The sequence below is a fragment of the Bacillus rossius genome, chromosome 17 (assembly GCF_032445375.1).
Source record: "Bacillus rossius redtenbacheri isolate Brsri chromosome 17, Brsri_v3, whole genome shotgun sequence".
NCBI lineage: Eukaryota > Metazoa > Arthropoda > Insecta > Phasmatodea > Bacillidae > Bacillus > Bacillus rossius.
In genome coordinates, this window is record NC_086344.1 from 12,807,764 (window position 1) to 12,823,235 (window position 15,472).

The window sequence follows — 15,472 nt, forward strand, 5'->3', positions numbered from 1 at the left end:
TACGTAAATAATTAGATAAAATTAAAAAGACACGATAAACAAAATTCATTAAAAATTATTTTGCCTTGACACGTTTGATTCCAAAAGACTCAGAGAACGGAATATTGACCATGCTTACGAGCAGTTGTAATAAACAACTCTTTGATATATCAGTTAGTAATAGCTTGACTATTTATTGCGGAAAATAAAACTGATACATCGAAGATCTGTTTACTTTCATAAACTTTTTTTGCAGTTTTTAATTATCAGAAGAAGAAGTGAAGTTCAGAACGTTGTTTTTCTGCTTCTGGGAACCTTGTCACTTCCAAGAGGCAATGCCTGGATCCAGAACATGTAAAGAAATTGGTCTTTTTGCACTGCAATTTACGTAATGTTGATGGCAAGGTGTAGGCTTGGCTTTTGACGAAGACATTTCTATATCACTGATTGTGTTTTCTTACTAAACCATTAGAAGAGACATAAAAATTTACATTTTACTTGAGCAATAAAACTGTATATAAAGCTAAAGAACATTACTCTTTTAAACAACAATTTATAATATGCCAAATTTGATTGTAATTATTCAGATTTATACTTAGAATTTAATTAGAAAATATTCGCAAATTATTCGCTATTCGCAAATATTTGCATTTGATTTGCATTGAAAAAGTCACATTCGCACAGCCCTAACGGTAAGCAATGAATTTCGTGGAGATCGCAGGAAAAAGCTCCATGATTACGAGCTCAACATTTTTCATTAAACTCAAACTATTGATGACGTTGTGATCTTTGAGTACGAACACGTATTAAATGGTCATATAGACAGGTCTGGCAACTTACTTCATTCTTAGTCGAATTAGCGACGCTCGCGGCGGACAGCGAACTAACAGTGCTAGTAGTAGGTGTCCCCTTCATTGACATTGGATTAAAAGGGAGTTTCGTATAAAAGTGTGCATATTTTTTTAAAACTCTTTTTAGTTTTAGATTTTGGTTACAGTTTAGCATTTGTTTAATTTATATGGGAGCTTTTTTTGGGATTAAATGCATTCAACAACTTGTAACTTTGCCTCAATTATCAGTACAAAATATGGAGTGTAGAGAATGTAGATCCCAAACAAACTAGGATCTCCCATAAGAAATGTTAAGTGTGTATTTAAATCAAGAATTTTCGTTTGCTATTATTTAATCTTTGAACATTTTCACTATTTTTTTTTAAATCAATTAATTCTTTTTTATCTTTTTGATCTAACAAGGGGGGGGGGGGGGACTCTTGCTGGTTTTTCAGCTTGACTTTTTTTTCTTTAAACCAAGTTATTAGGTAGGTATAAAAATGAAAAAAAAATTAAAATAGACAGTTTTAAGCCGTAGCCTTCATTGCAGCCAGGCGCAGTACAAGAGTCAACTTAACTAACAATACAGGAAAATTTTAAGGCCTTTGTACAGATTAGGCATTTACCAAGCACCCCAATTGAATATAAAAAAATAGTTATCTGGGAAAAAAATTCCTTAATCGAGAATGAATTTGGAATAATATTAAGTTTTATATGAAACTCCCATTTAATCCTAAGTTAATGAAGGTAACACCTACTACTAGCGCCGTTAGTTCGCAGGCCGCAGTGAGTTTTACTGAGCTGACGAGAACACCAAAGTAAAGGATAGAAAGTTGCCAGACCTGTCTATATAGAACATAGAAAAGAGAGGGAGGGATAGAAAGGCCACTCTCTGAATAACAGCCAGAACGCTATTTGCAGCGCTGTTGTGGCCGTGCACAGTACTAACAGTATAAACATTGGTGGAAGAATGACCTAAGTAGCTATTTATGCTAAAACCACCTATGTCACAAGCTAGCATTACAATTGAAGTTTGCAATCACATCTACAGCTTTAAAAGGGTGGAGAGTTTTCAGCTTCTCGATGTTTATTCTCTGTATCCATTCATTGTATACAGTTTCTTCGTAAACTGGGAAGCGGTGTCTAACAGCAAATTTATAATCGCAACCAGTTACACAGCATTTTCGTACACATGGCGGCATTGTATTTTACTTAATACGTAATTTTTTACTCAATTTAACAATCTTACCTCAATTAAAATATGACCACTAAATAATTGAATAAATAAACGGCAGATCTTTTCCAGTTTCCACCTACGAAGCAATAAGCAAGTAGCAAGCAAATAACCTAAAGTCCTAAACAAAAATGCGAAAGAAAAATTGCCGCCATTACAAATGAGCCTTGGCAACGAATAGTAAACAAACAGTGAGCAGTGAGCACACTAGCGCTCTTACGGCCGTGCACACAAACAAAACTTTCAAGCATCTCACTAATGAGTGCACATCCCGTGATATAAAACTTTATTTACTCTATGGTCTATATGACTGCGTTTCTGATGGTATTTGTCCGTTGTATTTGTCGTACCGGTGCTAGGTCATATTCCTTGTAAAAGTTAATGATGTAATTTAACTATAATAAGTAAAAATAGTGTAAAAATATTTAGTGGCATGTTTTTCTTTTAACATAGCCAAGTGTGTTAGGAGCCAAACCTGTTTACAATGAAGTTTAACGTAAACAACATTTGAGGTTAGGAATTGTTACCACAGTACTTATTTCTATGATTTATGTTTGTTACGGCAATACACAGGTATTGCAACATTGAACAAATTGCCTTACACCACCTTTAAATTAAATAATCATTGAACAAATCACAGATATTTTAAATTTTTGACAAAATATAAATTTATAAATAAATATTTATACACCACTGAAACAAAAAAAAAATTGTTCATTTTACACGCACATTAAATACTCAGTGGTTACTTTGCCTTTTCACTGGATTTTACAATGGCTCACAAGTCCTTAACACCTTTATCGTCAGTATACTAGACATCTCTACAGTCTTCTGTTTTATTTATATCTACTCCATTTTAGTTTTTGCAACTTGAAAGTGATTCTCTGTTTCACCAGATTTTTTCCTTGCACTTTATAAGTATACTGCATTCTCCCTAACACTGTGATTGATGTACGTGACAATTCAGTAAAATCTCCTGTTCACTGCGACAAGCATGGCCCCCACATTCGATTACGGGCCCCGGACCAAGGATCTTTGACGGTGGATGAGGGCGGGGTGACAATATTACAGTCACATGCTACATTATAATTGTGTTTTTAATTCTTACCTACACTCCTTTTAGAATGTTATTTAACCTGAGAATGTCCCTTGCACATTAAAATACAAACATAAATTGCAATTTCGTTGGTGTGTTGTTGCTGTAGTATTATTATTTATTTCTTATAATTTACTTCATCTCTTGTGAACAAAGATTTACATATTTATCAAGCAATTTCTTTTATTGGTTGTGCCTAAATTAAATCCTGACTCAGTAAATAAAAGTTGTTTCCATTTATTGCTAGACAATTTCTGGTAGATGGGATGTTGGTACAGTCCTGGGTATTATTATGGTTGCTATTTTATAAGTCCAAGCTAAGCTGTATTTATAGAATTATTTTACTTTAAAATGACCTCAGCAAGTATGTATAAAAATAAGGGCCCTGGACCCTTGTGGGGGCCGTGGCGATGAGTGGGTTTGCAACTAAGTGTGGCACCGTGTTTGATCGTCTGATATTCCGCGAGACCTGGTGTTGTGGGGGGAATGCCCCCGGGCACGCTGCGTGGTCCGTGTGCGAGCGAGGACGTGTCCTTGTTCCCCGCAGGCTGAGGTCGAAGAGGCGCGGCAGCAAGAAGGACGCCGTGCTGGAGGACGAGATGAAGCGGCTGTCGACGATGGCGGAGGAAGAGGAGGCGGCCGGCGCGACGGCCAAGGTGGGGAGGGGAGTGGCGGACTCCGGCGTGTAGGGTTGGCAGCAGTGCCCGTCGCAGTGCCTCCTGCGGCCATCCGCGGAGCACCCTGATTGAACATGGCAGCGAGGCTAACGGACAGCGTTCGCACGAACGGTGCTTGTGTTCTCTCAGCAGTACCAACTGTTCACACCGCAACACATTCTAACATCACATCTGTTCAATACTACTTTTTACAACACGTATTTTTTAATCACGGGCCACTTTCTCGTAAGGAAAACGTGTAAGATATCGCCAGCATGCTGAAAAAGTGTGTTAACCCTTTCCTACTCAATTCCCAAAAAAGAACAACGTTTGTTACGTGCATCACGATACGTCAAGGAATTACTTTACGTCACACGACAGCTGTTTGTTTCGGAGGATATAAAAAGGGTAAAGTTTGTTAAAAACTAAACGTTGATGAGTATTGGGTAGTTGAAACTGTTTTCATTGTTTTAGACAAGACGGACGATGGATGAAATAATGTGCCAAAGTTTATTTCATAAATATATTTAAGTCTTGTTATCTACAAATTGTTCATTGTAATTTTGTCAATATTCTAATGCACGTTAAAAAAAATAATTTGTTTGTGTGACTTTCATTGTAACTTCCGGGATCGATTCAACAGTATTTATTGAACCTTTTAAGATTTTCCAGTAGCACCGGATAAGTTCTTTTCTTGTAATATAAGCACAGTGTGCTACAATATGTTTGTTATTGAAGTACAAAGCAAAATGTTTCATTTAATTTCAATTTTAAAAATTTCTTAAAAAAACATATTACGTACTTGCCCTCCTTATAACATTATTGTATACAACTTTATAAACTGGTGTTTGTACATAGAAATATTTAAAGGTTGTGATGTGAGGGATTGAGCGCTAGTTTCAGTAGTTCTGCTTCGTCCGTACTGTCCGACTCGGACCTGAGTGCGATAAGGTCCAGAGTGGCTTGATCTACTCCGAGCCTGCTGAAGGAACGTGATGTGTTTGTTTCAGAGTCAGAGGATAGTGTGGGCAGGTGAGAGTAAGCGGGGGAACGGTGTTAGTGGCGCGGAGACGGAACTGTAGGCTCGCACGAGACTCGTCTCTGCGCTTGCGTTGCGCAAGACCTCGGAGGTATGTGGCGTCGGCATGCCGCTCCAACGGCCGTTAGAGGTCACCGCTGGCGTTGTGCCGCGCCATCCGTTCGTTTGTCTCTCTCACCGCAGTTTTTTGCCAGCGCTCTCTCTCACCCGTTGTATGTGTGTGTTGTGCACGTGCTACGGTAGCTTGCGCTGTATGTTCACGCCTGTTTATTTTTTGGAATTACTACTTCTGTGACGGGATACGTAACTCTTGGCATATCATTTTCTTGTTTTGGCTGGTAGAAAACCTGAAGAAAAAAAAACTGCTGAATATTTTATTGAGAAGCTTAAAAAAAATTAACGAACGTGTGAACAAACACAGAGTAGGTATAAGACTGTTGATCAATTAGTTGTGAGTGTTTCATAGTGTTTTACTGATACTGCATGTGTTCCAATCATAACAGGCATTATTCACTTTTTGGAATGTCTCAATTTGTAATTTTGTAAAAACTTATCGCAGTTATTAAATTTATACAAATTGTCTGTAAATATCAAAGCTACTCTTGGGAATTTGAATTGTCAACCATATCAGCATATTTTGAATTAGGGACCCACCTCGTCAGGGGTGTATCTGTGTCGGCGAGGCGGGTTGATGGTGCTTCTAGCGCGGTGTCTCCTCTGGACTGGCGCGCAGTCTTCTCGTCGTCACATTATAACTGAGATCTGAGCGGTGAACGTAACATATGGTGGAGAATTGGAAGATAAAGGTGTAATCCAAGTCCCTTGAATGTGTACCGGGTGTTTCATGTCTAATAATTATTCTGATATCAGGGGTTTTAGACATTTTCACTTTTCTAAAAATACATTTTAAAAACAAAATATGGAAACAAAACATTTATGTACTTATCCGCCTGGAGCACATTCTTGAATGCTTTTCGTAAACAGACAAAACACTGATATCTTGGGCAGTTTTTGAATTGCATGGTTTTTTCTGAAGCTCTGCACACTCCGTATCTGTGCGACAACACATGTATCGAGGACCCAGCTTCGGCAGTCCTGCCAACATCGACAAGTGATTGTAACATTGTGCAGTTTGCATTGTTAATGGTTCAATGTGATGTTGGTATATGTCCCTAGAGATATGTTATAACTCATATCAGTGGATGATGATTTAGGAGCTTGGATGTAGACATCGACATAACTGTACAAAAATGAAACCATCCGGAAAGTGTTTTCCTCAAGTTCATGAAGTTTTGCTGGGTCTGAGATAACGCACGATAGAAAAGAACTCAAGATGATAATCCCTAAGTGTAGATGTGAAAAACAAAATTAGTCAGAAGTGAGTAAGAATACACTTGAGTGTACAGTTTTCTCATTGTGTGCACATTTTGTTAATCATAATGGAGTGCGTGAAAGTTACCTCAACTCCTTGCCTTGGCAGTCGGGCATTGGTAGCCAGATGTCGTCTTGTTTTCTACACTGCACAATCTGTCCTCGTGGCTAACCCACTAGAAAACTCGGTCACTTGAAGAGTTTGGTTCTGAGAAGAATAACGTTTCCATCTGTGCTTCAATGCTTTGTACCTTTGGCAGTTAAGTTAAATAAATCTTGCAGTGCTGGTTCAACACACACTGGCGTGACACCGTCATTTTTATTATCGTTTGGTACTTTTTTATGTATTTGAAATTTGGTAATGATTGTCTTTTAAAGCTCATACATCACCTTCTTCGAATAAATTAAAAAGCTTAATGAGTGATAGTGATGTTTCAGTTGTACTTTTATCCCTATTGTCAGTTTGGTTCAGGTTCTTAAAAAAATTTTCTCGGTTCTCGGTTAACATCTACAAAATTTCCTTTCAAAAAATATATAGTAATGTTCAAAATTACTTATCAGCACTCCCCATTTCTGTAAAATTATTTCAAGAAAGTTCCCCCTCACGTAGGTAGAGCGAATGCTTTACGTCTCGTTATAGTGCTAGAGCAGCATATTACCTACAGCCTGTGGCACAGCAACATCTATTAAAATGTGTTAGGGGGAGCGCAAGGGTCCGATCCTGTTTTCCCAGTGCGGCCAACAACTACAGTACACTTTACCAGAATTATGGCAAACTGTGGTGCAAATTATTGTATGCAACTGATTTACAAAGTGTTAAACTTTTCTTTAAAAAAAAAAATGTGAGCTAGTCTTTTAAGTACTGGCCAGTGATGTGTTGAACATTTAACCTCGGTAACAAGCAAAATTCGTGTGTTCTCGTGTTGTTCATGTTGCATGTGAACTTATAATACCAAATTCTGACATGAAAATCAACATATGATTCTTTAAAATAATACTGAGCGTGATAAATACACCGATATAAAATATCTGCTTTTCAAATGCCAAAATTTCTGGAAGCGAATCTCGCACGTATTTTATCCACCCGCCGCTAAAATTTGTTACCCCAGCTTTTGGACCTGATTTTCGACAAGAAAGTTTATTTAAAGAACCACCCATCATGTTGAAATTCACTAAACAGCATAAAGTTTCCGCAAACTTTAGAAGTTATATGTCTATGTTATTACTAAAATAGAACCTGAAACATTTTACACATATTATAACACTAAGTATATGTTTGTTTGTTTGTTTATTTTTGCTTAAATGACTGAAATGAGTCTTTAAATACTTTGTACAAAAAAAACCTGAACCTTATTGAGTTGATTCACTATTATTACATTGTATTATATCACTATGTTACTAAGAAAATTAAAAAAAAAAAATCCAGGAATAGGATTGAACTACGTCAAAAATTTTCCCTGAGCATTACAAGCATGCTATCTACCGATGTACTTCAAGCCTGTTGAGGTTTTGCAAGGAAAACATGTATTATATTAATTGTAATGCCAGTTTTTCTTACATATTTTAAAACTTGCAATTGCTTTTTACTATGACTACCTTAGTTTTCCAAGTATAGGTATTCCATGGTAGTTTCACTATCATAAAGTTTGCTGTGTCCCCTAATGTTTACTAAAGCGACTGACTATGTACAGGTTTACATTGCCACACGTGGGTCAACCATCTTGACACTTCGGCACCGTGGCTACACATTTCCATTCCGTTCACAAAATAATTACTCCTACCAAATGCGGCATACTTAAGGACACCTGTATTTCGCGAAATCATTTCATGTCAAGGTATTTCACAAAACACTTTAGCTTTTTCTAAGAGTTGTGGCAAACTGTGAGGATGCAGCAGTACGGTGACCACATTCCCATTGGCCCCGTCAAGAGCGGGACGACACCTCTCACCAACCTCAGCCAATAACCACAGGAGAACAGCTCCAGTATTTTGTGAAATACCTTGACACTAAATGTATTCGCGAAATACAGGTTTCCCTATGCATACTGAGAACTAAGATGTTAACAAATCAATAATTTAAATCTTTAAGAAATTTTTATTGGTTAAACTGTTGTTATTTAGCTACTAACTTACATTGTAGTCGCATGATCTTGAAAGACCTCAGTTGTGTTGAATATACCTCTATAATTGTTCAATGACAATTATTTTTATTACTGTTGATGCTGAAAAACAAAAGTTTACGTAAAATTTGACTCTTTGGTTTGAAGGGATGTTAGAAAGACGTGCAGGTATGCATTTGCAAGAAGGTTATAATTTATGTCTACTTACAGAGAGTTTTTACCGAATTTTTGCCGATTATTTTTACTGTTCTCGGTGCCGGGAATGTCATGTTGCTAATAGTGAACAGCACAGTAAAAATAAATTTGAACTTTGCCTGGTGTTAGTGAACTGCATGCATAGAATTGCATTTTTTTTTTCTTTAAAAAGTAAGAAGCACAGAATGAAACTTGCATTTTACCTGAACTGATAATGGGAAACAAATACCTCCCCGTAGGAAAGACTGGTTCTAACCTCTTAGCTGCGGTTTTTGATCTGCAGGAATTCGGAGGATGAGCTAAGTAAGGTAGTATAGCGAAAAGCAAGTCATTTTTCGGCAGTCAGTCTCAGGGGGCTAGACCGTGTGTTGAGGAAACATTTGCAAGTTCCGCTTTGATTGTCTAACAAACTACCAAATTTACTCCTACTGTAAGACACGCCTTTCTTTTTTGTTGGTTTTGCACGTGGAAATTTACAGTTTTGTCCTCCAATTTTCTAATTTTCTGAGTTTAAGCATCTCCTTTTTTTGTGACTATCGAACTCACAAAATAGTTTGCCTACAAATGCAGAAGCTAAAGTATAGATAAGTAAGTTTATTTAGTGAGGCACTAATAAAGAATGATCATGTTGTACTGACGTCGTCCGGCGGACGACCACCCCAGAGCCCGACCTGCACCCGCCAGTATACGCTCCCGCTAACGGAACACACCCCTGGCCATGGCCCACCCGAGTCAGGCGAGCCGAACAGCGATTAAAGGCAAACCCGCGAAAACCTGAGTAGACAAGAGAAGAACCGTACCCATTCCTCCTGGAACATTAAATTAGGATTTTAGCGACAATAAAGTCTCTTCCAGACACACCCATTTAGAGTCTAGCGTAATGAGGTCAAACCTGGCGCAAGAGAGGCCGAGCCTCCCTCGGACGCCATGCCAATTCGGCAGTTCATCATGGCTCGCGGACCGGGGCGGACCTACGTCCCACGGAGAGGCAACAACCTTTGTCTTCATCGAAAGTAACGTCCGGTAAATATAGTTACTAATTAACAGAACCCCTTTTTTTACTTAAACTCTCCGTGAGTACCCGGTCCCCCTTTTCGGTCCAGGACCTAATCCGACCGCATCAGTTTAAAGACACCCCGCACCACACTTGGTCAGCGGGGTTGATCTTCAGTATACGGCACGGGCCGCCTCCCGCAACGCACAGAACTTTACTTAAGGTCACGCGCACGGCGCTGACCACAAACCCGCAAGGGAGCTTGGACAAACTTAATTGCGGTGCGTGTTTCACCACAGTGGGCACAACACCCGCGCAGAGACATTCGTATACGGGATTGGCCGTCTCCAACCGCCCACCCCTTAATTCAGTGTATTTTTGTGTCCCGTATTTTGTATTACTAACTTACGTTACCCGAGTAACGAGTGCCACGTAACTTGTGCGCGCCCCCTTAATTCAGTGTATTTTTGTGTCCCGTATTTTGTATTACTAACTTACGTTACCCGAGTAACGAGTGCCACGTAACTTGTGCGCACCCCCTTAATTCAGTGTACTTTTGTGTCCCGCCTTTGTGTTACGAAATTACGTTACCCGCGTAACCAGTGAGACGTATGAGACGTAACAGCGTCCGAGGCCCACGTAACGCGGAACACAAACAATACGGCGCCACGGAATAACGAGTAAACCCCCCCCCCCCCCCCCCCCCCCGGGACCTCTGTAGAGTGTTGTATTGTGTACGACTCACTCCTATGAATAAAAGGTACGACACCACCACCTCAACTCCACGTCTCTTATTTAAAAATCATCTCACGCAACACCGCCGCCGGCCCTAGTGGGCCACGCAGGGGCACATACATCCACGACCCCAAACTCACGACTAGAGCCGAGCTAGTCTGGCGCCCACCCGGACAACACAGATCAAGAACCGCCTTTTCCCACTAGGAGCCACACCGGGACTCGAGCCCGAGACCCCGGACGACGGCAATGCATAAGACTAGGTACCGTTCCATTTTGCTAAGCACCTAACTCAAATGAGGGTAAGTTTAACTTTACATGTCAACATTTAAGCCACCAAATAAGGAAAATCATGTTTAATCATGCAGTCTTATATTTTTTTTTTAAAGCAAAACTAAGGATAAAACAGAGGAGTGTGTCTTATAATCGATGGTGTCTTAAAATCAAGTAAATACTGTTTTTTTTAACCATTTTAAAACTGTGTCCTGTAGACCACGACTACTTTCAGAGTTTTCATCAACTCCACAGGGTTATGATACTGTAGGTTTTCTGAGCCCAATGTACGTTGTTGCCTCTGTACATATCACGTGGCAATTCCAATCCAATGTGTCTCTTTGTCTTGCTCGTTTGTTTGTGTGCCGACACTGGGTGTTGTCTGCGGTCGTTTCTTTATTTTGACCGGTTTTCTTTGCACTCGCAGCATGAGAAAGATAAAACTTGGCTGAGGTAAAGTGCTGATTGCGGTTACTAAGCGAACATTTAGAGGCAGATTGTTTATGGCATGTAAAATTTTTTTGGCACACTGCTTATCTAGCTGAAGAGGTAGTGTTTTTATTCTGTGCACAAAATTTTTACCTACCAAAAATACCGTAGTTTTGGAATTTTGAGTGTTTTCCTTTACACATGCGTAGTTTCTGAAGCAACAACTGTTGGTGTTTGTTCAGTGGGGGGGAAGTCACGGTTACTGTTGTGTTTCTGTTCCTAGTTTGATGTTTGTTGTGTCCGTTGCAGAATTGTGTTTTAGACTGTACAGACGAGTATAGCAGTATAGGTGGTCTCAGGCAAGAACCAATATTGTAAGTGTGAAACAAATATGACGTGTGGTGTTTATTTATTTGAATCGTGAGTTGTCTTAGTTCCTAAAAGCGTTACCACATGTTCTTTAACAGAGTAAAAAGTGAGTCGTTTAGATTTACGACAGATCTACCAGAGAATCTTTTAGGAACAAGAAAACTTGTTGGATGTGTCTCACCTTCAGACGTGTGCACTGTAAAAATGTTTGTGCTGTGTAGCTAGCAGTTATGGGCTGACCGATTTACGAAGTGTTATTTATACCTTACTTATAAAATTTCAATCTTTAATGAAATTTTCAATGGTTAAACTATTGTTGTTCTTTATGCTGTTAAATTGCATTATAGTCATGAGCTTCAAGAACTCTTGTTGTGTTGAATATTCCTCTATAATTGTTCATTGACAAAGTGTTTATTGCTGTTGTTTCCTTAAAAACTGAAGTTTATGTAAAATACTAAATATGTAGTAATTAATTTTTAAATATTCATTTTATTACCTTGTATGTGTGGACTTTCCTTTTGTTGCCCGTCCCAGTTGTCTGGATAAATTTTCTTGTGTCAGTGTTTGTTGGTTGGTTAATTTTAATATGTCGGGGAAAATGTTCTGTAAAACCAAGGAAAAATTAAGGTGTGCAGTGTCATTATAAATTTGGTAATACTTGGTCGAGTTTTAAGTAAAAATGAGATTGTAATTATTATATTCAATGTAAACAAAATTGTGTGTTTTTTAAACATATCAAACAGTAATTTATTTGAACCATGCAATAAAACATTGTATTGTGTCTCTTTGTAGTAAACTGTTAAAAATTTAAAAGTCAATCGTAACTCAATGTGATTTTGGTTTTTACATTGTACCTGGATAAATATTTAGCAAGGAAAAAAAAATCATTTTTAAATTTTTGAATATTTTTTTGTTGTGAGTATCCAAAAGGAAAATTAATTGACAATGAAAATGTGTACTTGAAAACAATTTTTTCTGCACAGGTAGCCTAAAATTTTCCATAGCACATAAAATTTACAGCAACCTTTTAACTACTCAAACTGGGATTTAATGCCAAAAAAAAAAGGTTTGCAATATTTCAAGTAGTAACACTTAGAAGATAGTGTGTGTACGTGTGGCTCCCAAAGACAACACATCTGTTCTGCATGGAGCATCATCCAACATAACATTAATTATTTTTGAAGTTTTGTGGCGATAGCGAAGCACTATACTTATGTTCGGAATTTAAATTTATGTTCCCCGTTGTGGATAGCTAGTCAGACTAGCACATGACTGCTGACATTTACATTGACTTCTAGGTATGCCTTCGGGTATTTTTTTCTGCGATTTTCCTGTCTGGCATTAGTTAGGTATGTTGACTCACCTTAGGAAATGCTGCAACGTCCGTGCGAGTTCGAATTGTGGGTCTGACAAAACGTTTTGTCCGACAAACCGACTCGTACAAGTTGTAAATCAACCCAAAGCACACAACTGCCGGAACAGCGTCCAGGAGTCTTTTTCTCTCTTCACGGTGGTCGGTGTTCGGTTTTCAACTCTGCAGTTAATGGAACATAAGACACGCACGATGCCGCTGTTAACGTTTTTTTGCTCGCAGATTCCGACTGTATTAAAAAAATTTTACCAGGAATGGGAAATACCAATTCCTTCCAGGAACTCGCTGCTAAATGTTCCTTACCGTTTTTTTTACCTGTTGACTGTAAAACATTTTCCGAGCTGGATGCGAAGATGAGTTAGATGCGGACACCGCCAGTGGTCGCGTTGCAGGGCGTAAGGGCGTAACTGCTGCGAGGGAGATTCACAGTCGTGTCTGGAAACTGGACGATGGGTCGAACCACAATTTTCTCGAATTTGAATCGCAGAGAGTACCTCTGAAAAATCTATGTGTCAAGGGTTGAAAATAAAATAATGTACAATAAATTAAAAATATTAACTATAATTTACATTTTAAAAGTACGTACTTTCCATGAATGAGTTTTTTTTTATGAATAACTTTATCTAACAAAAAAAATTTTTTCCGCATAATCGTCACACTCCCTACTTTTCAAACTTGATTTTAGAATAAAATGTGCGACGATTATGCGAGAAAACACGGTATGTTAATGTGTCTGTTCAGTTTCAGGGTAGTGCAGTTGCAATGCCTGAGGGAGACAAGGATAGTTGTAGAGGGTGTGAAGGGGGGGGGGGGGAACAATAAAGGAAAACAGTTAACTGCTACTGCCTGGGAACAGTGGCGATCCACGATAGGGTTTGAAAATAATTATCGACAGTCCTGAGACAGTGGCGATAGCAGCGTGCGAGGTTCACGCAAATCTGGCTTGAAAGTTACCAAGTTTACCGTGCAGCGAAGTAAGGAAAATTGTTCATGCAGATGTTAAACGCCGTCAAAATTTGTTTAGATTGAATAACTGAGGTCCAATGAAGATGTAAGGCAGATGAATAAGCCATGCATGCACGTTTTTTGTACAAGTCTAGCATTTGACCGCTTAGGTAGTAGCAACTTGTGAATGCCCATTGTCTGACAATACCTATTGCCTTCATGACAGAAATCGCTGGTAACAGAAACTGTAACTTGGAAACAAGTGCTTCTACATTCTTCCCAATTATCACCCCACAGAACATTGAAATTGACACGAATATTGACGTCAAAAAGATTAGTAACATGGCCAGAGTGTCTCATTCAACTAGGAACAACTTTGCCGTTCATTAATTTTTTTTTGCCAAAATTATTGAGGTTGGTCAACTATTAAAAATTTAATATTGTAAAAATCCAAATGTTTTAGAAAGAATAAACTTCCAAGATAAATTTCTTCATTGTTCAGTTTACAATACAGTTAAGTAAAACGTATGATACGAAAGGAAACTATAGTTATCAGCTAACTACACGTAACACCATTTCGGAAAACGTTAGCTCTTGCAGAACATATTTAATGTTGTAAATAAGTCCTTCCAGCTTGCACACACAATTGTGTTGTCAAGTGTCAGTAAATTTGGCCAAAGTAGCGAGTGTTGGATTCGGAAAACAACCCGTAGCATTTGTATCAAAAATTATAATTCAACACAGGTTCCATATTTATTTGATGTAGTGTAATCAAATTTTACCTGTCGATTGGACACGAATTTTATAACTGTTAATTAAAAATGTTCTCATGACTAAATGTGATATTTTTACCATAGTGAAGTGTTTGTACATAAGTTATATAAAAAAAATTGATATGTTAAAGGTTGTAATGTTTTTAGAAATTTAGAAGTCTGTGATTTCAGTCGAAATAAATAAAATGTAAATTGTTACATCTACCTGAATGACTTTTCTTTTACGTGCTGTTCCCATGAAAGTGACTCGATTCAAACAGTTTATGAAGGTTTTTCCCGTGGTTTATTGGCTGTAGCACTAATACCAGCTAAACAGGTTCTCTTTACGTTGGCAGTTGTAAACAAGTGCCCTCGTACATTTGTTTCCGAGCGCCGAAGTCATTCAGCCCCTGCAGTGAAGTCACGCTTTATGAATCCACACAGAATGGTTAGGAACTAAGTGATTTAATAGTAAAACTTTTTTTTAATATTTTTTTTTAAGGAACAAGAAAAAAATGTGGCAACATGCTGCTAGTGTTTAAAATTGTAATGACTGTACTATTTAACATAGTGTTACTGTTTTCAAAGCTGAAAGTACATACACAAAAAAGTCCAGCAATGCAAGTAGTCTTTTTCTGTCAAGAATGCATCTTTTATCAACAAGGTTTACTTCACTTGGGATTAATTAGCTCCTTGTGCTGTCTGTGTGCCAACTAATTATAAGTGGTATACAGCCCAAACTGCCCAGGCAGTTGATGTAATTTAGAGTAAGCCTTTAATTTCATCTGGCTTACAAAACCACTCTTGTGTTTTAATGGTTGCGTAACATTAAAAATGATGACACCTATAGCTCTTGCAAGAACATTAATTTGTGTCCTTCAAAATTCATCAGGAATTCAAAAAAATTTGACAGAAAGAGTTTTGAGGTAAAATTAACTACCTATTGTAGCCTCTGGGTTTTCAAATTAAAACGACTGAAGACTGAAAGGACTATAATGACTGCCAAATTCTAACTTTATTCAAAAGCCATAACAGCAAAAGCATCAACCCCAGTGGCTAGGTGGAAAAATTTTTTCACAACAT

The 15,472-nt window shown here is 38.1% G+C and overlaps 1 protein-coding gene across 1 annotated transcript in view; it reads left to right on the forward strand.

The window, feature by feature from the left end:
• LOC134540996 (electroneutral sodium bicarbonate exchanger 1) overlaps nucleotides 1-14,614 on the forward strand; it is a 168,898-nt gene extending 154,284 nt beyond the window's left edge. Inside the window, exons 24-25 of the mRNA XM_063384108.1 lie at nucleotides 3,687-3,795; nucleotides 4,806-14,614. Coding sequence (XP_063240178.1) covers nucleotides 3,687-3,795; nucleotides 4,806-4,877 — 181 coding nt within the window. The 3' untranslated portion in view covers nucleotides 4,878-14,614. The remainder of the gene's footprint in view (nucleotides 1-3,686; nucleotides 3,796-4,805) is intronic.
• The last annotated feature ends 858 nt before the right edge of the window (nucleotides 14,615-15,472 follow it).